Source organism: Protopterus annectens, chromosome 14.part0, assembly GCF_019279795.1.
Source record: "Protopterus annectens isolate FY-2018-M chromosome 14.part0, PAN1.0, whole genome shotgun sequence".
In the NCBI taxonomy this organism is placed as follows: domain Eukaryota; kingdom Metazoa; phylum Chordata; order Ceratodontiformes; family Protopteridae; genus Protopterus; species Protopterus annectens.
Window position 1 is genome coordinate 657,293,195 of NC_056748.1, and position 22,989 is coordinate 657,316,183.

Below are 22,989 nucleotides of genomic sequence, written 5' to 3' on the forward strand. Positions count from 1 at the left end.
GGGATGTGCAAAAGATTCATCAAAACAGGGTCCAGAGATGCCTTATATACCTGTCAAAGATCACCTCTCAGAAATCTGTACGAGATGGAGTAAAGATACAGGGCTTTCAGACGATCAGTTTAGGACATTGTGTTTACCCTTTGGAGTCTCTTTTTAAAAAACCTTTGTGGATATTCCAGTTGCTGCATGTGTCTGGTCAGGTACATACCAAAGGGGGCATTATGCTCTATGACTAGCCTGATGAGGGCCAAGTACAGTAGTATGATGACCTTGATGCTATACCCTTCCTTGTAAGTTGAGCAACATAAGGATTTTTTTTTACTATCTTGGACAAATGTTAGTTGAAGGCCAAATTACTATCTACACAAGTTCTTAGATGCCTGACTTGTGAATCAACTTTTAAGGGAGTTTCACTGATGAAGTTATACAGGGTGGCAGACTTTCCAAAAGCTATTATAATGCATTGCTTGGTATTGAGTTTTAAGCCATGGATTTGGCACCAAGCAGTTATCTGTATTAGGCCTTCCTGAAAGGTATTCTTGTCTTCGGAGGATTCAATGACTGCTCCCAGTTTGAAATCACCTGCAAACTTGGTTAGCCAGAAGCCTTTGACATCTAAAAAGTCAATGCCAAAGAGGACTGGGCCTAGCACATGGGGGGACTCCAATGGTGACTGGCCTCTTTGTGGAGGTGGCCTCACTGATTCTAACCGCTTCGGTCCTTAGTGAGCCAGCTAGCAATCCAGCATGTTATAAAAGGGTTTACGCCTATTTCTGTGCCAGAAATTACAATTCGTTAGTTGGAGGCAGAATATCGATCAGGTCGGGAGTACTGCAATACAAGATCACTACATAGCAGGGGCCCAATTATTGCTCCTTTCCCCACAGAGTTGGTATATATAAATTACCACTGGGTGCTGGGGGTGCAGTGGGACTTGACCCTCCGCAAAAAAAAAAGCAGGTTTTTTTTTTTTTTTTTTGCTTTCAAGTTAGATTGTTTGAGCTGCTACGGCTTGATATTGTGCATACTGCTCATTTGAGGATTCGACAATATAACAGGAACCCATTAAAAGCAGGTCATGCTTTCTTAACTTGTAAACTTCGTTAAAAGGGTAACTCTCACAGTTGTTGGTGGTTATAAAACTACAAACCTGGCTTGGCTAAATCATTAATATTCTTCAGACAAACATATGGCAAGCTGATCAGCAAACTGGTCGTCATACAGAACATACACAGTTACAGGGGCACCTTATTAAGTAAAAATGTTACAAGTAATGTTCCTCAAGGTTCTGTGCTGGATCTTGTGTTTGACAATTATTGTTCTGATAAGCTAATATGGTCAGGTCTCTAGCTAACAAAATTATTGATAACATAGAGGTTGTTTGAACACTCACTGATATGAAGGTAATTTCATGATGGGTGGACTATACATATAACTGAGGCAAGGACAATGGCCTCAAACCAAATGACGAAGAATGCACTATGGTTCCTTTTGGTAAAAGGAAATTTGTAAAAGAAAATTCCTTATAATACACAGATAAGACATTGCCATTAAAGGCCTAAGCACCATTGTGGATAATTTCTTGTCCTTTAATCAGAATGTCTCCACTACAGATAAAAAAAAAATCTATCTGGCCTGATAACCAAGAGCATCTCTTCCAGAACCAAAATTTTACTTCAACTGCACTTACCTCTCATCTGCCAAATCACTTACTAGAATATCACCTTTGCTATACATTTATCAAAATATACCACCTTAAAGGAAATACTGCAGAGGTTACTAATTAAAAATGTAACAGGTATCCATACCAGCTGGTTGCTTCTTCCCTGTACGGTCTTTCTTACAGATTCCATCCCAATGGCCTACACTTGGGCCTTTCAAACTAAAGACTCCACCCCTCCTAGATTTAAGATATCTTCACAAAACTAATGGTTCCTCAGACATGAGGAAAAAAGGACTTCAATCTTTAACAATAAATTAATAAGACAATATGCTAACAGGTTCTTATCCAAGTGTGTTCTCCACCTGTGGAATAAACTACATCTACATAATAAGCAAAGTAGCATACTACCTACAATCATAATAAAACTGAATGTGCACTCTCAATTTTTCCTCATGACTATCTTGGGACACCTTCCCATCCTGGCAGTTGGTAGCTCTTGATGTTGGGTTACCTGGGCTATGCTGTTAAATGGTATAATGACTTCCTATTATCTACCTTTAAACCTATGGTATAACTTGTTCACAGCATGCCACATTAGCACTAAGTGTGAATGCCAAGCAGGCTTCTTGCTTAGCAAAATACAGATCTCATACAAACTGACTAAGTGTTGTAAAACTGGTTGTGTGGTATTTTAACTGTACACCTACAGGAAAAAGAAAAGCCTCCCTATATTATGTTGTTTACTTAATTATATGCTGTGCAGAATAAATACATTTACATCAATAATTATACTGTCAACAGTCTACTCTCAGTAACATTGTGCTCTAAATATTCTGCATTGTAACCAATAAATTAATTTTATATACTTAGTAATAAATTACAAAAGAAGCATTATTTAGCTGCAGACCAAGACAGTTACAAAACGCAATGAAGCTTGAAGTATAAATCTACCATCTACATGCCTCATACGTAGTGGTCATAGTTGGTTTATAAGACACATGGTTAGCCCTTCTGAGTTCTTTTATAGTTTCTGCAGGCATGGACTTGGAAAACCCAAGACCACTCCAAGTGTTTGTAGGAGTTCTTACTTCCGTTACCACTGGTTTCTTCAACATAGCTAAAAAAATGGAAAAAAAATCTTTAATAAAATTAAGACAAGAACGTCAGACACACTTCTGATACTATTTGTATATACAAAATATATACAAAGGCCAACAGAAACAGATGCTGTTTTTGCAGAACAAGCCTTTTAATGAACTATATTTTACATGAAGAAGAGGGTTGTCAATGGATCACTTTACTCAGCAATATTTACAGCAGCACATTCCAATAATCTGGAAGCAGATCTATTCCTGCATATACAATTTTCGAATGCTAAGTCTGTAAACACAATTTTTTTCAGTAAAATCCCTAAGGCCTGAATTACACATGCCAGAACCACTGAGTATACAATTACTTTTGAGCATATTACAAATAAAAAGCACACTGTGATCAATCAGAAATCCTGGCTTAAAAGTTAAATACAGTAGAAATGACCCTCAGCAAACTGTGCTAAGGTAAACTGTTAGATGCCTACACTGATTACTAGAAATCACAGTTAAGTGTGGTTGATTACAAGTATTCATATGGTTATCAAAACAATGTCCTCCTGTTCTACCAACTAGTTTAGGAAAAGTTAACACTAAACCTGCATGTAGTCAAGTAATTAAATTACCACCACTCTGGGCAGGTTTCACACATCCCCACTCAACAAACTGCTACTTACTGGTTTAATGCAACAGATTTTCAAAATAACAGAATGGCAGCATAGTGGGGAAAAACATCATAAACAAGGTAGGGTTGACAAAATGATTACTGTCTTCACCTCACAGATACAAGGTACAAGGTTGGATTCTAACCTTTGATTATTAGCTAAGCTCAAAATGGCCCGTCAGAGCAGTTAACCTAGTATAAACCTATTTACAAAGTTACTTCTGCCTCTGTTTGGGCATTGGTATAGCGGTTAAGATGCTTACCTCACAACCACAAAGTACAGGGTTTGATTCTGACTTTTGAAAGGGAAATTGGATAGGCTTAAAATGGCCTACAAGGGCAGCTAATCTAGTACTTACCTATGAATGTATAATGAAACCCATGCCTTTAATGAATTCAGACCACGTAAATTTGTAAAAGGAGTGACTGTCAGCCTCAACTGTAATGTGCAAAAAGTGTGCGACTGAAACATAATGAAAATATACTGCTACAAATCACTATTACTCTTCAAATCAAAGACAGAAAAAATGTAAAAGAATTTCATAAACCAGAAAAAGCATAAAAAGTAATGCTTTGCATCTGCACTACTGGCCAAAAGGGCTTACTCCTTTTCCTACATATGTACCACAGAAGTATTTGAAGCTTGCCAAATGGTTCCACCACTTCAAACCCTGACATGGAATACACACAGTGAGCATGTACAAAGGAACAGGTTTGGCAGGGAATGTTACTGTGTGGCATCTCATATGTTTAAAATTAAAGTGTAGGATTATCATACAGAACAAATGTATAACTCTGATCAAACTGGTCTAAAAAAGAAACGTGGGTTGTGACCACTGTCCTTGGACGCAGTCAAATAACCAGCTAACAGTGATATTATGGGTTCATAGGTACTTACTAGACTGTAAGCATCTTAAGAAGCCTCACCTTACATTTCTATGGCAGTTTTTAGGCCCTTGTGTTTGTGTACATGTGACACACTGACAGGCAGAACCACGATGCGTGGGAAAATTTATGTGCCAATGTAACATTTCAGGTCACTCAAACTATGTGCAGGTAAATCTATGCAATTCCAAGAATATGGGCATAAACCACGTGCCAACCATACATCAGAATGTATAGTTATGTAAAATCTTACCATAACAGTAGATGTCCTTCCCTTCTCTCTTGCAGTACTCAATCTATGGAATCTCCTGCCAAGGGCAGCCCTATGTCCAGCCAGTGTACCAAAGTCTTTAATTCTTATCAGTTTCGTATGTCACACATGTTCCCCACATCACCACCATAGGGAATAAATGTGATGTATGGATGTTCCAAACTCAGAAATAAAGTGTCCTAGGAGAACAAGAGCTACCCCAGGAGAAAGGAGAGCATGTACATCCAAGGAAAAATTAGATGCCTAAGGAAAAGGCAAAGACCTCTCAGCAAGGCAGAAGTTCCTAATAGAAAAAAGGGAGGGAAAAAAAAGGGTACAGGAGGGAGCGACTGAGTACTGCAACTGTGAAGGGAAGTACATCTGTTCTAATGGCAAGAGTTTACACAACTCTACTATGTCCTTCCATATCACTGTTGCAGCATACATAACACCTATGGGTGAGTACAAAAGCTACTGTAAGGAAAGGGAGGAGGGAGGCAAAGAGGAAACCTCCACAAACCCATGAAGAATACCCTTGGCAAAACCCACCCTGACTCTGGAAATATCCAGCTTACAATGTTTGATGAAGGTGTACACAGAAGACCAAGTTGCAGTTTCAAGGACGAGATTGGTGCCCAAACCCTCGAAGAAAGCCCCAGAGGTGGCCATGGTCCTGGAAAAATGGGCCCAAACACAGGCAGAAAGCAGCTTGCCATGAAAGGAATAACAAAAAGAAAAGGTTTCTGAAATTCAGGAGGAGATGGTTTGCTTATAAACTGACAAAGCCAATAACCTGTCATGAAAAGAAAAATAGTTGTTCAGATTTACTTACAGTCTTTGTCTTGAGCAAATAATACTAGAGGTGTCAGTGAGGATCTAAGGTGTTTAGAACCTTCGCACTAGCAGATGACAGAAGAAAAAAGGGAAGGAAGCTGGGGAAACTGACTAAGGGCAACTCTCTGACCACCTTGGGCATAAAAGTATTAGTATGCACAGACAATGTGTCCCTATGAAAAATCAAAAAAGGGTAGCTATCAAGGCTTGGAGTTTAGAAACTCTCTTGGCAGAAGTGAGGGCAACCAATAATACAGTTTTCCAGGTGCAATGTTGCAGAGAAGGAGCAGTATGTTTAAAGAGAACCTGGGCCAATTTCTCAAGAACAAAATTAAGGTCGCAAGAAGGAGGGACAGGATTCCTTGGTGAACTGATACGGAGGATGCCTTTCAGGAATTATTTAACCTACAAATGAGAGGTCAATAGAGGGATTCAAAGGCAGACAAGCAGAGATTGCTGACAAGTTGGCTTTGGCAGCTGCTAAGATGGGTCTACTTTAGATGAACGAAAACACAATCGCTCGAATGCTCATATGAGCGAATAATCATAACCTCGGAAGCAGTACAGTGAAGAGTGGGATATTTGCCCTTTCCTCACTGTAGTGTGATCTCAGAGTAGGAATATATATTTAGTGGGGGGGGGGTGTGGGGGGGCACAGCCCCCCACAATACCAATTTTGATGTTATGATTATTCGTTCATCTTAGCGTTCAAGAGATTGCGTTTCCACTTATATAACACAGACCCACGAAGAGAGCATGCAGCAGTTCACACAAGAGAATCAAAGGAACTGCCACTGAAAAGGGATCCTGGTGAAGCTTAAGACACCAGACAGAGTATCTCCTCCATTTGGACATATATGATGCTCTGCTATTGGGTTTCCTGGCCTCCTGCATATCCTTAAGTATGCTCTGAGAGAAATTGTGTCAAAAGAGTATTAAAACCCTATCACTCAAGTGTCAATTGAAGAGTTGGCAGATGAGAGTGAAGGAGAAACCCCTTGTCTTGTGAGAGATCACCCACCTGGTGAGGTAAATTATGATGATTGCCCCTGGCCAGATGAAAAAGGAGAGGTTAAAAGGGAGTCATCAACAAGATTTTGGGCGAGTCCTGTTTGATCTTGTGCAGAACCGTGGGAAGAGGGGGAAAAGCATTAAGGAACATCCCCTTCCACAAAAAGGAAATGGCATACTTTTGGTTCTGGGACAGAAGCAAGGAAAGCTGTCTGTTCAGAAGGAAGGCAAACAGATCCATTTGAGGGATACTCCACTGAAGTATGTCCAGAAACATCTCACAAGGGTGTGTCCTGGACCTGCTATGAGTCTGCCACCATGTTTTGTCCTGAAGGAATGTAAAGTGCCTGCAGAGAAATCTGCATTTGGATAGCTAAATCCCAGACCTGAAGAGCTAGACTGCAAAGAAGTTAAGACCTTGTGCCCCCCCCTGCTTGTTGATGTACAATATGACAATGGTTTTGTCTGTATAGACCCTTAATGGGCCTGGGGACAAAAGAGAGTGGAAGGCATGGAGAGCTAAGATAAGGTCATGCATCTCTTTGATGTTGATGTGAACCAGTCACTGATGTGGGGGTCAGAGATCCTGAACCCTCATACTGCCCAAAACAGCCCCCCCACCCCTGATCTGAAGAGTCTGTAAACAGCTCCAGAGACAGAGCAGGAGGCTGGAAAGGAAGCCTGGACTGAAAGATGTGTTGACTCCACCACTGAAGCTCCAGTTTTAGATGAAGTAAGTAAAAGTACAGTTGCGTACACTTACCATAAATGAAGATGTTCGAGTGTATTCACTTTTGCAGTAATCACATTTGGGGTTATCTGCTTGCAGGTAGCCCTCAGTCGGCCTGATTATCAAAGTCTTGGGTCCTGCGTCAGTTGCTGTATCATTTTCCATGATGTCAGGTAGTCAGGGTTATAAAGCATGCAGCTGATGCCATTACATCAGTTTTTCTTGCCCCAGATATCAGGTGCCCCCATAATGGGAAGCAATTATATACAAGGTTACACCTCCAACAAAAGGCAAATACACCAAAAAGCTTTAAGCATAGTAAACAAGAATAGAGGTATAGTCAATAGAATTCAGGGGGCTGGAGGGAGGGTAACCAGGACTGCAACAGTGAATACACTCGAACATCTACATTTATGGTAAGTGTACACAACTGTACTATGTTCTCCATATTTCACTGTTGCAGTCATCACATTCGGGTAGATTCCCAAAGCTAAGAAAGGGAGAAGGCAATTAGCATTAGGACCAGCTATAAGGCCCTGCAAGACTGCAGTGGCACAGCCAGCTCTGGATTTAGAAAACATTGGCAAGTGGTAATGCTTGGTGAAGGTATGTACAGAACTCCAGGTAGCAGTTTCTAGGATGTCCCTGGTAGGGACACCTCTGATAAAGGCTGTAAAGGTGGATGCAGCCCTAGTGGAATGAGGTCTTATCCCCTTGTGTGGTAGGTTTTCCATGGTGCTTATAGCAGAAATTAATGCAGTGGCCTATCCACTTAGAAATGGTTTGCTTTGAAATGGCCTTCTCCTCTCCAAATGCAACCAGCAGCTGTTCAGATTTCCTGACAGGCTTAGTCCTGTCCAAGTAAAATCTAAGCTGTCTGTGCACATCCAAGGAATGCAGTATTTGTTCCCCTTTGTTCTGTGGATTAGAAAAGAAGGTTGGCAAATGAATGGACTGATTAAGGGCCACACTGGATACCACCTTGGGCATAAAGGAAGGATTGGTCCTGAGGGACACCCTGTCCGCATGAAAGATGATGAAAGGCTCCACTGCCATGAGGGCCTGTAATTCAGACACCCTTCTTGCTGAAGTGATGGCTAGAAGGAAGGCTGTTTTCTAAGAAAGGAATTTTAACTCTGCATTTGCAGGTGGCTCAAAGGGAGGTAGAGTGAGCTTTTCCAATACAAAGTTAAGGTCCCAGGCTGGAGTAGGGGCTCTCCTGGGTGGTCTTAAGTTTTTGGCCCCTCTGAGGAATTGCTTCAGCAGTGGATGAGAGAAGAGGGGTGGCACTGTATTATAATGTGCCAAAATGGCAGAGGCTTGAATTTTGATGGAAGAAAAGGAAAGGCCCTTGTGAAGCATCTCAGTTAAGTATTGAAGAATGTGCGGTAAATTGGTCACTGTTGTGCCCATCCCCTGAGTTTGGCTCCAGGAACAGAATCTTTTCCATTTTTCAGCATAGGATTTTCTAGTACTAGGCATCCTTGCCTCCAGAATGACACCTATCACTTGCTTACTGAGGGATGGTAACAGAGAGATCAGGTAATTAGCCAGGCTGCAAGGTTCAGGGTTTGAATCTGTGGGTGCAGAATCTGGCCCTCCTGCTGGGACAACAGGGCAGGGGTCTGAGGCAGGTGCCATGGTTCCAGAAGTGACACACTGCGCAAGAGGGGGTACCAGTGTTGGCATGGCCAGTCTGGTGCAATCAGTATTGTCCTTGGTTTGTCCTGTTTGATCTTTAGTAGCACTTTGGAAAGGACAGGCAGAGGGGGAAAGGCATAAACTGATAGGTTTTTCCAGGTGAAGGACAGGGCATCCACTTTCCAAGCTTGTCTGTGGGAAGTCCTTGTGCAGAATTTGTCCAAATGATAGTTCTGAGGGGAGACAAACTGGTCTATCTCTGGGCTCCCCATTTGTTTCTCAAAAAGTGGAATATCTTTGGTTCCAGTTTCCACTAGTGTGGGTCCATTAGATTTCTGCTTAGATAGTCTACCAGTGTATTTAGCTTGCCTGACAGGAATTGAGCTTGTAGGTGCACTTGGTAGCTCAAGGCTGTGTTCCACAGAGCCATGGCTAGTCTGCAGAGAGGGTATGAGTGGGTTCCCCCCTGCTTATGTGCCACATAACAGTGGTGTTGTCCGCTACCAATAATTGTCCTGGAAGAATGTGGTCCTTGAAGGCTATCAGAGCATTGCACAGCTAACATTTCTTTTTGATTGATATGCAGGTGCATTTGACTCTGGTTCCATTTGCCCTAAATGCACTGCCATGCCAAGTGAGCCCCCCCATGCATAGTCTGATGCGTCTGTTAGGGTTTGGGCGACAGGGGGTAGAGTGAATGGCAGTCCCTTGTTGTGGTGGCAGGCCTCTGCCCACCAAAGGAACTCTGTCTTTAGACAAGGGATGATAGGAATCATTGATTCTAGGTCCTGAGAATGTTGACGCCATAGGCTTTTTAGATACCCATTGTAGTTTCCTCATATGCAGTCTTGCATGTGGAATTAGTAGAATGCAAGAGGTCATGAACCCCAGGGCTTGCAGTATTTTCCTTGCAGATTGCCAGTAGTTTGAAGTAGGCTGTCAAACTTGTTTCTCTGGCATGAGGTAGGCCATCTGGGAAGTTGTATTCAAGTTTGCTCCCAGAAATACAATTTGTTGGCAGGGTACTAGATGTGATTTCATTTTGTTTATGGTGTACCCCAGAGAAGATACTTTCTTTACAAATGCCAGATGATTTAAAAGTATGCTCTGGCCTTCTGCCTGAATTAGACAATTGTCCAGGTATGGGTACATCTGAGTATTTCTTTGCCTGCAAAATGCAATGACTGGAGCTAGGCACTTTGTGAATACCCTGGGCGCAGTAGATAAGCTAAAGGGCAGTACATGTAGCCTGCTCTGAAGCACAGGTATCTTCTGCAAGATTCCCTGATTGGGATGTGCAGGTAGGCTTCCATTAAATAGAGTGTTACCAACCAGGCATTTTGCCTAGCATGGGAAGCAGCTGATGAAGAGTTAGAATTCTGAATTTTGGGATTACCAAAAAGGTGTTTAGTATACACAGGTCCAGGATTGGACGCCAAGAATTGTCTTTTCTGGGAACCAGGAAAAGTCTCGAGTAAAACCTTGCCCCCATTCTTCTTCTGGGACAGGTTGAATAGCCTTGATGCTTAGAAGAGAGAGAATCTGCTTTTGAGCCTCTGCCCACTGATTTCAGGGTAGGTTTGGCCAAATGTTTGGGGTTGGTAAGGAGTGGAAGTGAAATCTGTATCCTTGGGAAACTATATTTAAAACCCATTTGTCTTGGGGTAATGAGCTCCCAGTTTTTTGCATGCAGGGTGATCTTTCCCCCTAGAGGAACACTCAGTTGAGCAGGGCTTGGAAGGTTTAAAGTTAAGTCATTGTGACAGTTTACCATAGGGGGGTGTCTTACTACTTCCAGCTTTGGAAGTGGGAGCCCCCCACTGCTTAGGCCTTTGAGTAACTTGAGACTGAAGGCTGGGTGGTCTGCTGGTTCTGGGTTTGGACTGAGAAGGCCTGGAAGAGGCAGGAAAGGACCAATTCTTAGAAGGCCAGTGCCTACTAAATCTGGGAGGCTGTACTTGCAGGAAATCTTTAACAGTTTGCATATATTTAGCTTTTTCCTCCATCTTTTTAAGTACTATTTCTGCTTGGTTGTCAAGCAGGCAGTCTTGGTTTAAGGGAACATCTAGTAATTTAGCTTTAACAAGATCCAAGCATGCCTTCTAAGTACAGACCCAGTGACAGCAGCCCTGCAAGATGCCTCTAATGAATCAAAACCACATTGCAAAGTATGTTTTCCAACTTGTTCAGCAGAATGCATTAAATCCTGTAAGTCTTTATTTTCAGCACAGTCAGGAATCAACATCATTTTATGTTTAAGCAATCCAAAAATATGCTGCTGATACTTTAACATATGAAACTGGTAGTTTAAGGCCCTAATGGCCAAAGTTACAGAAGTGTAAACCTTCTTACCCCATCTGCCCAGGGCCCTGGAATCTCTGTCAGAGGGGGTAGGGTTCTTGGCAGTAGTAGCCTTAATTCCTTTGGGTCCCTGTGAAATGGTCTCAGGATCCACAGTAGGATTCTTAAAGAGGAACTTGTGAGAATCAGGTACTCTGTAATAACTACCAGGTTTTCTGGGAGCCGGTGGTAAAGTGTCAAGGGTCAGGCTAGATTCCAAGAAGGTATCGTCTACAATGTCCAGTATAGGAGGGATAGCTAAAGGCCTGTGTTGAGGTAGGAGTAAGAATTCCCTATGCCTCTTTTTGGACTGAGAGTAATCCTGGCTTTCCCAGTGGAAATGCTCTCTAATAGTATGCAAAGTTTCACCAAAAGAGAAATCCTCTGGAGGGGAAGCAGAGGGAATAGAGTCCTCTGCATCAGAATCCTCATAGGTAGATAAGGGCAACTCTTGGTCATAAGAAAAAAACAGAAATTTCAGAATCCTGATCAGAAGAATCAGAAGGGAAAGTCAGTTCCAGGTCTCTTAAAGGGAGAAGGGTGGCTTCCCCTGATTAGAGTAATAAGGCCTTCAGCCATTCTTATCATTTGTTTTTTAGGCATAGGGGCCTGACCATGCGGTCTGGGCATCAGTTTTCTAGTCGTGGATCGAGATTTAGGCCTTTAAGAAGATGGCGTCAGTTTAATATGCAAGTCAGTAGGCCTGAATACACCCTCAGAAGCTGGTGCCTGCACAGCGGCTCCAGACCCATCCAAGGTAGAGACATCCGCAGGTTCCACAGTCTAAGATGCATCTCGCGGCATACTAGACTCCGAATGGGTCTCAGTATAGGCCTGCAAATCTGAAGTAGCAGGTATCAGGGGCTGCGAAAGTGCCTCACTGAGTACTGGTGAACTGCCAACTAGCTTGAAGGAAGCATCGTCAGCAGCTTTGGACCTATGTGGCCTGTCTCTGTCTTTATCTTTGCGTTTTTTCAGAATGTCGGTAGTCAGGTGGCTTACCAAAGCCATTTCTGGATAATTAAACTGAGTACCAAAATATTTAGTTGTGAAAATGAACAGACGACGAACAGTTTGAGGTTTGAATAAGGCACAAAACCGACGAGGGAAGTCGTGCTCTGGGCCTAAGCAAGGAATGCAGTATGAATGAAAATCTTTATGAGGTATTTGCTTTCCACAAGAAATACAATTGTTAAATTTTACTAACATCTGTTTAGAGCAAAAAAAGTTTCCCCAACGGGGTACTTAGCTTTGTAGACTTCGGATCTGAAACTCAAACACAAAAATTTCAGGAGCCGGCCGACCGACACTTGCGAACTGCTTCTGCTTCTTGCACTGCACGGCAAAAAAGGCTAATGTAATGGCGTTGGCTGCATGCTTTATACCCCTGACTACCTGACGTCATGGAAGATGAGACAGCAACCGACACAGGACCTAAGACTTTGATAATCAGGCTGACTGAGGGCTACCTGCAAGCAGATAACCCCAAATGTGATGACTGCAACAGTGAAACAAGAAGATCATCTGGTAACTACAGTAGGAGGTAAAGCTGAGGCCACACTGACCCCAGGTTCCAATGAAACTTCTTCATATGAAGCTTGGCAAAAGAAAGCATGGAGATGGTTGAGGCCATGAATGCCAGAGCCCTCTGAATTTCCCTGTCAAGCATGATAAAGAGGGAACTGGAATTATGTTGTTAGAAACAGTACCTTGGTAGCTTGCAAACACGCCAGAATTGGAACAGTTTGAATCTTGTATCCCAGGAAGATGTGATCCTGAGAGGGGAACAGGACAGACTTCTGGAAATTGATGGTGAAACGCAGACTGCGCACCAACAGCCTAGTAAAGTGTTGGTCCTGCAGAAGCCTGGAAGGTGAGAGCCTGAAGGAGTAGATCATCCTTATAAGGAAATACTTGTACTCCTTGAAGACTGCAGGAATCTACAACTGGAGCCAGGCACTTGAATAGTCTTGGGGCTCTGAAAAGACCAAGGGGCAAAGCAGACAACTGAAATGAGAAATAGAAACAGAGAAATGTAAATACTTCAACAAAAGTTGAATGGGAATATGAAAACAAGTGTTCTTCAGAGTCAGGGAAACTAGGAAGACATTAGAAAGCAAGAAGGAAAGCATCCTGAAGGTGGGAACCTTGAGGAAAGTAGGAAAAAACAAAAAAAAAAGGTCTAGAACAGGCTGCCAGGACACCTCTCCTTTCTGGGGACTAGAATTAAAACCTACACCCCCTTAGGGCATATGGGATGTGTTGAATAATCCAGTAAACCCTGAAGCACCCCAGAAAAATGGAGAATTTGGGGTTGAGGAATGCTAAGAAACTAGGGAAGAGACTTCCAGACCATGAAGTACCCTTGCTGGATGATTGAAAGAACTGAAGAGTCTGAAGTAATCTGTTGCCAAACAGGGAGTGACACAATGCCTGAGACACAAGGGAACCTGATCAAAGGCAAGAAAATGCAAAATGTCAGACAGAGGCAGATTTGTCCTGAAAGGAAGGTTTTTGAGTTCTAGGTGTCTGAGTTGTTTTGCCAGAAAAAAAAAAAAACATGTCTAGGGACCTTACCTATGGAGGGCTGATGAGGCAGTCTATGAAGAAAGCCAGTTTTAGCAGGATACCACCTCTGAAACTTAGGAATGGAAGACAAAAAAATCTACTTGAGTTCCTTCATGATTTTACCTTGGTCCTGTTAGGTCTTAAATAACTCCACCACTGGAGTATCAGAGATTTTGATTAGCTCGAGTATCAAGCAGCTTAGCCTTAATGTCATGAAGGCAAAGTGTGAAGATGAAATCAAGAATATCATCTCATCCAGGGTGGCAGAAATTCATAGGTAGGTACTAGGCTACTGCCCGAAGGGATTTATAAGCCTAGCCGAAATGTGTTGGCTTTCGCTGCCCCCTTAGATTAGTTCCCTGTGCCTCTGTCCAGCAGAGCCATCAAAGTGATCCCTGGGGTAAACATTTTGTTTCCTATCCACTCGTTACGGTTTCTCTTGAAGGGGGTTAGCGAGGAGCTCTGCCTAATGTAAATTGGAATCTTGTTCCACAACATGGGAAGTCTCTGAGACAGGAATCTATCCCTCCAGCATGTCCTATTTATTGTTGTGGTGAGGTTTAGATCCCTGGAGTGTGTGGCTCGAGGGGATACGGTTTTCTTTAGATGGAGCATGTCCATCAATTCTGGGTTGGACAAGGTCTTGTATGTCAGGCAGAGATCACCTCTGAGTAGGCGGTATGCAACAGAGTACAGCTAGAGTTTCTTCAGTCGAGCTGCATAGGGCATCTGCTTGATGCCAGTGATCCTCTTGATGACATACTTCTCTGGCCTTTCCAGTTGTTGCAGGTGTCTTGTAAGGTACATCCCAAATGGGGCATTGTACTCTATAATGGGTCTGATGAGTGATGCATAGAGGGGCCCAATGACCTCTTCGATCTGGATGCAAACCCTTTTGTGATTAGGTGGGCCACATATAAGGATTTTCTAACCACTTTGGCAATATGATTATCAAAGGAGAGATTACTATCTACTTGGGTCCCCAGATCCCTTATTATGTCTTCCGTATTTTGGGGGCTACCCACCTATGTGGTAGTTTGTGGGTACTTTGTTTTTTCCAAAGGGTATGACTATGCACTTTTGGCATTCAGCTTGAGGCCATGGTTTTGACACCAGGTATCGGTCTAAGTGAGACCCTTTTATAGTCCCTAGTTTGCAGTCATCTGCGAACTTGGTCAACCTTAGTCCTCCTGTGCTTGCCTCTGACAAGTATATGCTGAACAGGAGGGGGTCCTAGGACTGAGCCATGGGGAATGCTACTTGTAACCGGTTTAGGGTCAGACCATGTGGGTACTGTCTGTGAGACAGTTGACAACCTATCTCTTGACATAGGGGTTTATGTTCAGGCTGGTAAGCTTGTCTATAATACTTGAGTAGGGAATGGTGTTGGAAGGCCTTTGCAAGGTCTAGGTAGGCTGTGTGGAAAACCTTTCCCTCATCTATAACCTTGGTAACTGTCACAAAGAAGTCCACCAGGTTTAGGAGGCATGATCTTCCCTTAAAGCCAAACTGGGTAAGGTCCAGTGTTTGGAGGTTTCATTTAATGAGATTCATGATGATGCGCTCCATAGCTTTGCAGACCAAGCTGGTCAGGCTTATAGGGCGATAGTTCCCAGGGTATGTTGTGGCTCCACCTTTGTGGAGTGGAATAACCATTGCTGTGTGCCACTCTGTGGGCATGTAGCCTGTGGAGAGGCTGAGTTTAAACAGTGTGTTTATGTGAGGGGTTAGTTCATCTTTGAGCTCATGTAGGACGCAGCCTGGGACACCATCCGGTCCCACTGATGCTGTGTTGTTGGCTTTGGAGAGGGCTGTTTTAACCTGAGTGCAGAACTTCTTCCCCAGGTTCTCCATAGCTCGACTACCCTTATCTGAGGGAAGGAGCCTAGAAAAAGGCAAAAGCTAAGGCACCTTATCAGCAGAGGCAGAGACCACAGCAAGTTCAGGAGGACATTTACAAAAAAAAAAATCTTAAAAGCCTCAGGCACCTTATAAAAATGGTCAAGTTTCTTAGGGGCAAGAGGTTGGGAATCAAGAGCCAAAGAAGCAGCTGAAAAATTATCCAGCAAAACAGCCAAAACATGGGTAACAGCAGAAAGAGTCCATATGTAACAACTCAGACTTTTTCTGAATGTCAGAAACTTGAGAGCAGTCCCACTTAAAATGCTCCATCATGCACAGCACTGTACCCCCAGAGGACAATTCTTCCAAAGGGGAGTAAGGACGACTCCTCCTCAGAGCCATAGTCCAAAGGTGATGACATCTGGGAGAAGTAGGCCAAGCAATCCTCATCTGAGTCCGATTCCTCAGCAGAGTAATCAAGTTCCCTAGATCTTTTGGGGGTAGAGGAACAAGGAGGAGAAGGAACCCAACTCCCACTAAGGTGGTCAACAAAGCCATCAGGGCATCAAACCTAGAGTAAAATCCTGCCACTTCTCCTAAGGATATTTGGGAATGGGAAAAATAAGCTAAGGTCTTAGGCTTTAACAAACCTTGGTGGTTCAGAGGCCTGCCCTGACTCAATCAGGGTACTAGGCACTTCCTCCGCAGGATTCGGGGAATCCCCCTACGATCAGCCTTGGTTCCCCCTCCACATCTGCAGCAAACATTTGCAAAGCCTCAGAGGACATGTGAGAAGTTGGTTCCATGCCAGCCTCCCATAGGGTCAAAGCAGAGGTAAACATCAGCATCAGGTTGTCTTTAGGGGTATAATTTACCTTGACAGAGATGTTTGGCAGACACTGAACAATAGTAGTACAAGGACTCAACTGTTCAGCCTCTTTCTTAAGAGGCAGATGTACCTTGGGGTGTGTGGATTCCGTTATGGCATCCTGGGCCAACAACATGAAATGAGAAGTTATGTACCTACCATAACGTTCCATGTTAGTTGTCTTCTCTCGCCTTCTTTCTTGCTGGATGGGTTCGGAGCCGATCCTCTGCTCCGACTCGGCCACTTACTAAAGCTCGAGAGCTAATTTTACCGGCTCAAGGCAACCCTATATCCCATGATGCAAGGCGCTAACTACCCAGATCTCGTTTGGTAGCTAAGGAAAAATTATGCAATATATTCCTCCAAATGGAGAGGAGGAGGAAGGGGAAATAATCCCTCGAAAAAGACCAATCTGATCTAGTGACACTAGGAAGCTAATTAGCTTGGAAAAATTGGATCAGGACTCTTCAAGAAAGAGGAACAAACTTCTCGGTCTGACCAGGCTAGGGGGATGGTGGGAGGGACGCAAGAAAGAAGGCGAGAGAAGACAACTAACATGGAACATTATGGTAGGTACATAACTTCTCAATGTTAAGTTGTCAATCTCGCCTTCATTCTTGCAGGATGGGACCGCGTCCCTAGCACCTTTATCCTGGGTGGCTCAATGGAACAGACTCTTGAGAACGGTGGAACCAAAATTTGCTCTGTTTCTGGAGGCCAAGTCCAATTTGTAATGTGAAACAAAGGTATGAGGAGAGGCCCATGTGGCTGCTGCACAAATAATGTCTATTGGAAGTCTAGCCTGAAAAGCTGTAGATGTAGCTAGTGCTCTAGTTGAATGGGCTTTTGGCCTAGAAGTCAACTCTTTACCTCTGGGTTGATAGATGCATGTAATCACAGAAGACAGCCACCTAGACAGGGTTACCTTGGATACCGGAAGACCTTTCCTGTTCTATGCATAGGATAAAAACAGTTGATCAGATTTCCTAAATTGTTTGGTTCTGTCCAAATAATATCTGAGTTGGCGGTGAACATCGAGATAATGTAGCTTTTGCTCTGCTCTATTAGAATAATTTGGGAAAAAAACTGGAAGATCAACAGACTGATTTAAGTTAGTCTGCGATGCCACTTTGGGTAAAAAAGACGGATTAGTCCTTAGAGAAACTCCGTCTTTGTGGAAGATTAAGTAGGGAGGACGAATGCAGAGGGCATGAAGCTCAGATACTCTCCTGGCAGAAGTAATGGCGACCAGGAAGAGTGTCTTCCAAGAAAGAAATTACAATTAACAGGTAGCTGCAGGTTCAAAGGGGGGAAGAATCAAGGATGTTAAGATTAAATTTAGATCCCACTGTGGTGGGGGGTCTCTAATCGGAGGCTTAAGTAAAAATAAACCTCTAAGGAATGCCTTGCAAAGTTTACGGAACATGATGTTGTGGTCCAACAAGCCAATATGAAAATTTGAAATGGCTGCCAACTGAACTTTTACTGTGGAGGACGAAGATCCTGAGTGAAATATTTCTGCTAGGAATTCCAAGACCGAATGAATCGGAGCAGTAAAGGGATCTATGTTCCTAGCTTTTGCCCAGAAGGAGAAACGTTGCCATTTACTAGTGTAAATCCTTCTGGTGGAAGATTTAAGGGAAGCTACTATGATATCCCGGACGGGATTAGAAATCATAGGAAGCCTGGCTAGGGATGGAAGTGGAGCAACCAAGCAGTGAGGTTGAGAGAAGGTATGGATTGGTGCAGCTGCCCCGAATGGTGGGTCAGAAGATCTAGGACCGGGTCCAGATGCCAAGGCTGTACCAAAAGATAACGATGCAGGAACGGAAACCATATCTGTCGAGGCCAATAAGGGGCAATGAGAATCATTTTGGCTCTCAAGGCGGTTGCTTTCTGAATCAGTTGTGGTATTAGAGGAAAAGGTGGAAAAGCATAGAGAAGTCCCCGGGGCCAATCTTGGACTAGAGCGTCTCTGGGGTGATGACCTGGAAGGGGGAAGAGGGTGAAGAAGTTGGTGCATTTGCTGTTTTGAGGCATAGCAAAAAGATCGCAGCAAAGAAGGCCCCACTTCTGAAAAATCTCTTCCGTCACAGATTGTTTGAGAGACCACTCGTGAGGCATGAGAATAGCTCTGCTCAACCTGTCCGCTATGATGTTGGATTTCCCGGGGATATGCGTTGCTATCAGAAACTGCTGAGAAGAGATTGCCCACTGCCAAAGTCTGAGTGCCTCTCGACACAGTGGATAGGACTTGGTTCCGCCCTGCTTGTTGATATACCACACTACGGACATATTGTCCATTTGGATTGCAATCGTCCCCAGGGGAAGAGAGTCGTGGAGGGCTTGCAACATTAAAAGCACTGCTCTCATCTCCAGGACATTTATGTGCAGGTGGCATTCGAAAGGTTGCCAAGTGCCATGGACCATCCTGCCCTGATAATGCCCCCCCCACCCGATCAGGGAGGCGTCCAATGTAACCGTGGCGATCGGGGCGGGAGGAACAAAGGGTCTGCCCTGATGGACTTGAGGGGACAATATCCACCAGGTCAGATGCCTTTTGCAAATTGGAGTTATCATGATCCTGTGACGCATGGGAAGTCATTGAAAAGACCATTGGGCGAACAGCATCCACCGTAGGAGACGCATGTAAAAGCGGGCAAGGGGAAGAAGTGTTATGGCAGCCGCCATAAGACCCAATACTTTCAGGGCAAACCTGGCCTAAATTTTGTCGCTCTGGAGAAGCACATGGATGTGGTTTTGAATATCCAAGATCCTTTGATCTGTTAACTTTGCTGAAAGTTGTACGGTGTCCAAATTGGCGCCTATAAAGGTAATAGATTGACAGGGTGACAAGGCAGATTTTTTGAAATTTAGAGAGATCCCTAGCCCTCTGCAAATGTGAATGGTGTAATCTCTGGCTTGGATGAGTTGATGCCTGGTGGTGGCAGTGTGGAGCCAGTCGTCTAGATATGGAAACACCTGGAATCCTTGACGTCTCAGGTGAGCCGTAACCACTGCCATACATTTGGTGAACACTCTGGGGGCTGTAGTGAGTCCAAATGGCAGGGCTCTGAATTGGAAGTGACTGGCCCCCAGCCGAAAATGGAGAAACCTTCTGGAGCGCCTGTGAATTTTTATGTGATAGTACGCATCCTGAAGGTCCACCGAGCAGATCCAATTGTCCTTGCCCAGAAAGGGTAGAATGGACTGAAGCGTGACCATCTGGAATCTTGTTTTCTTTACAAACTTGTTTAGTTTGCCGAGATCTAATATTGGTCTCCAGTCCCCTGTCTTTTTTGGTACTAAAAAGAACCTTGAGTAGATTCCGGATCCTATTTGGTCTGCTGGGACTGGCTGGATGGCTCTTTTTGCTAGCAGTTTTGATATCTCTGGTACTGCTAGTTCCCTTAGACTGGGTGGAACGTCTGGAAGGGTTCCCTTTTGCTGAATTGGGGTTTGGATAAAGGGAATTTTGTAACCCTCAGATATGATCGACTGTACCCGTTTGTCTTGAGAAAGGGAAAGCCAGGCTTTTGGGTACAGCGATAATCTTCCCCCGACTGCCTCCGAAGGTGGACAATCGGGCAACATCTCAGGGATGCTGGAAGGGTTTGTCAGAGAGAGGCTCCCTGCTACCCTGATTCTGCGGACCCCCTCTGCCCCTAGGGTGGCGTCTGTTGTTGTTACCCCCTCTGCCTCTGGGGGTAAACTGACCTCGTGCGTCAGGCGTGACTCTTGAGATTTGCGGAACCACATTTTCCCTCCCTTCTGACCTTTTGGGTAAGGTCTTGAAGGGGTGGAGAAATGGACTCCTATGGCAGAAAGAGTCTTGCCATCTTGTTCGCATCTAGTCAAGGTGTCTCACTTGAGGTCCGAACAAGGTCGAACCATCAAAAGGAGAGTTTGTGAAGGACGCCTTGAAGGGGTCTGCAAAATTACAAAGTCGCATCCAGGATTGACACCTTAAAGCCACTCCTGTGCCTGTGGCTCTACTCGCTCCATTGGCTGCATATGAAATGAGCCGCATGGAGGAGTTAACAATGGAGTTTAGGATTCCTAGCTGTAAGTTAATTTTATGCTGGGACCCAGCAGCTGACGGATCCTGTAAAACTTCTCCCAACTCTTTAAGAACATCTCTTTGAAGGCAGGTGAAGTGACACAAGTAGTTCAGCGACCGCATGGCAAAGGTCGCTGAAGAAAATATCCACTTGCCGTACCTATCCATAGTCCTGGAATCCTTGTTAGGAGGATGGACAGGTACTGAAGGATCAGCTAGTTCCTTCTTGGTGGCTGCAACCACCACCATGGCATCAACCGGGACACCTTTTGTCAAAAATTGCCTATCAGGTGGGGCCGTGATGAGTTTAGAAGGCCAACGAGGAATGGGTTCCACCGAATCCGGGGCCATCCACGCCTTCCGAGCCACCACATCCATAAGAGGGTCGAAAGGTGGAGACACCCAGGAGGTGGAGGGTCGAGACCCGAACACCTCCAGGTATACCGACTCGTCCTCGGAAGGATTAAGGGAAGGCCAGTTCCCCCTCTGCTTAAGGAGTTCAAGGATGTCTGAGAAAGAGACATCCTCAGAGGGGGACCTTGGGGATCCCTCCGACTCATCCAAGTCAGTATCGGATGTAATAGACTCGGGTGAGTCTGGATGTTTCCTCTTACATGTCCTCTTACGCGGAGGCTCACCTGACAGGTCAGGAGAAGCCTCGGAAGAGGAAGATATTCCCAGTGGGGAAACCTGAGGCGTTGGATCTCTGGGTCCGGGAGCAAGAGAGTGGGAAGAGACGTCAGCAGGCACTGTAGTGGGAGGAGCTGATGGAACTGACCGTTGACTACGCCCTGGGGCTAGTACACTCCTCATCACCTCAAAGGCTCCCCCATCAGAGAGGCCAGAAGGCTCCCGCTCCGAAGAGATAGGAACCCCAGGCAGCACCGACAGGGACGGCTCCGAGGCTGATGTCGGGGCTGAGCTCACAAGCGCCGAAGCTCCGAGAGGGAGAACGGAGTTGGACAAGGGTCCGATGCCACTCGCCCCCTCGAGCCGACGAGAGAGACCAGATGCCTGGATCCCTCCCAATGAAGGCATCAAGGAGGAGATCGGAGCAGAGGACGACGGAGCCGAAGAGGGAGGTATTGGCTCCGAAGCCACAACAGTCACGGCTCCGAGGAGCTCCGGCTCCGAGCTCTGTAGGAGAGTTGAAGGAGGAATGTTAGGTGGATGTGTAATAGCTACCGTCTGATGAGACGGGCTATGGAGCATTTGGGCCAATGCCTGAGACTTTAATAGTCTACTCACCACTCTCTCAAGGTCGTGGTCGGACAGCCTGGACGACCGAGAAGACTGGCTCCGATGGCTCCACTCCGAGAGCAGGGGTGATCTCGGAGCCGAATGTATAGATTCCAATGAAGGGGATCTTGATCTCTTTCTGGAGATGGGTGGAGCCGAGGATACGTCGGCTCCAGCCGGAGCAGACAGTGAGTGCCTAGATTTAGTGGTATCGGCGCTGGGTGGAGCCAATACTGTAAGCTGTGACACAGAAGGATTGGCTCCGGCCGGAGCCGATCTCGTCACAGAAGGCGAACCAGTAGCCGATGGCTTAGGGCTTGGAGCAGAAGGCTTTACTAGTTTCGAGGGCTTATCCGAAGCAGACTTAGTCGGGGAGCTCTCAGGCTTTAATAAGCCCCTCAATATTAGTTTATTTCTGCGCTCCTGCAGGACTCTTGGGCTGAAAGCGTGGCAGACAGAACAAGAGTCCTGCAGGTGCAGAGGTCCCAGGCAGTAAACACAAGAAGTGTGACGGTCTGTCAGAGACATTTTCTGACAGCACGAGTCACACTTCTTGAAGCCTGAGACCTTTGTGTCCTTCGACATAACGGTGTCGAGGGAGCACCAAGTACTAAAAAATACACACACACAATAAACACCCAATCCAAATAAAAAATAAAATAAAACAGGGATATAAACACACCCTAACACCACAGAGAATCCCTGACAAAAATAGGAAAGGGGGAGGCTTAAGGCCTAACTTAGGTGAAGGGATAAATAACTGGATAAGGGGAACCACTAACGGGAGATAGGGTTAAAAATCTAACCGTTAACAGTTAAGATAATAACAGTAGTGAAGTAAAACGAAGGGGAGTGACTAAAAGTCTGAAAAATTGAAAACTTACCAGGAGCCGGTAAAAATGCACCTCGCAAGCGGAAGTGGCAAATGAGATCTGGGTAGTTAGCGCCTTGCATCATGGGATATAGGGTTGCCTCGAGCCGGTAAAATTAGCTCTCGAGCTTTAGTAAGTGGCCGAGTCGGAGCCGAGGATCGGCTCTGAACCCATCCAGCAAGAATGAAGGCGAGATTGACAACTTAACATTGTTGGTTCTCAAGACAAATGGAGAGAGAAGATAGATGGTTGTAAACAGTCTTCAGCAAAAATGCCTGACAAATATAGCACAGAGTGGTTGTAAGAAGTGCTTACATAAAAAAACATTTGTGACCATCTTTATGGGCAATCTGCCTCCCACACTGACATTCCCTTTCTTGGATGACAAACTCTCAGAAGGCACTATAAAAGACAAGGAACACTAACGGGGTACT

General features: G+C 44.7%; 1 protein-coding gene across 1 annotated transcript in view; it reads right to left on the reverse strand.

The window, feature by feature from the left end:
• The window catches only part of BICC1 (BicC family RNA binding protein 1), a 1,908,684-nt gene that overhangs the window by 107,898 nt on the left and 1,777,797 nt on the right, over positions 1-22,989 (reverse strand). Inside the window, exon 21 of the mRNA XM_044056407.1 lies at positions 2,626-2,780. Within this exon, the coding sequence (XP_043912342.1) occupies positions 2,626-2,780 (155 nt within the window). The remainder of the gene's footprint in view (positions 1-2,625; positions 2,781-22,989) is intronic.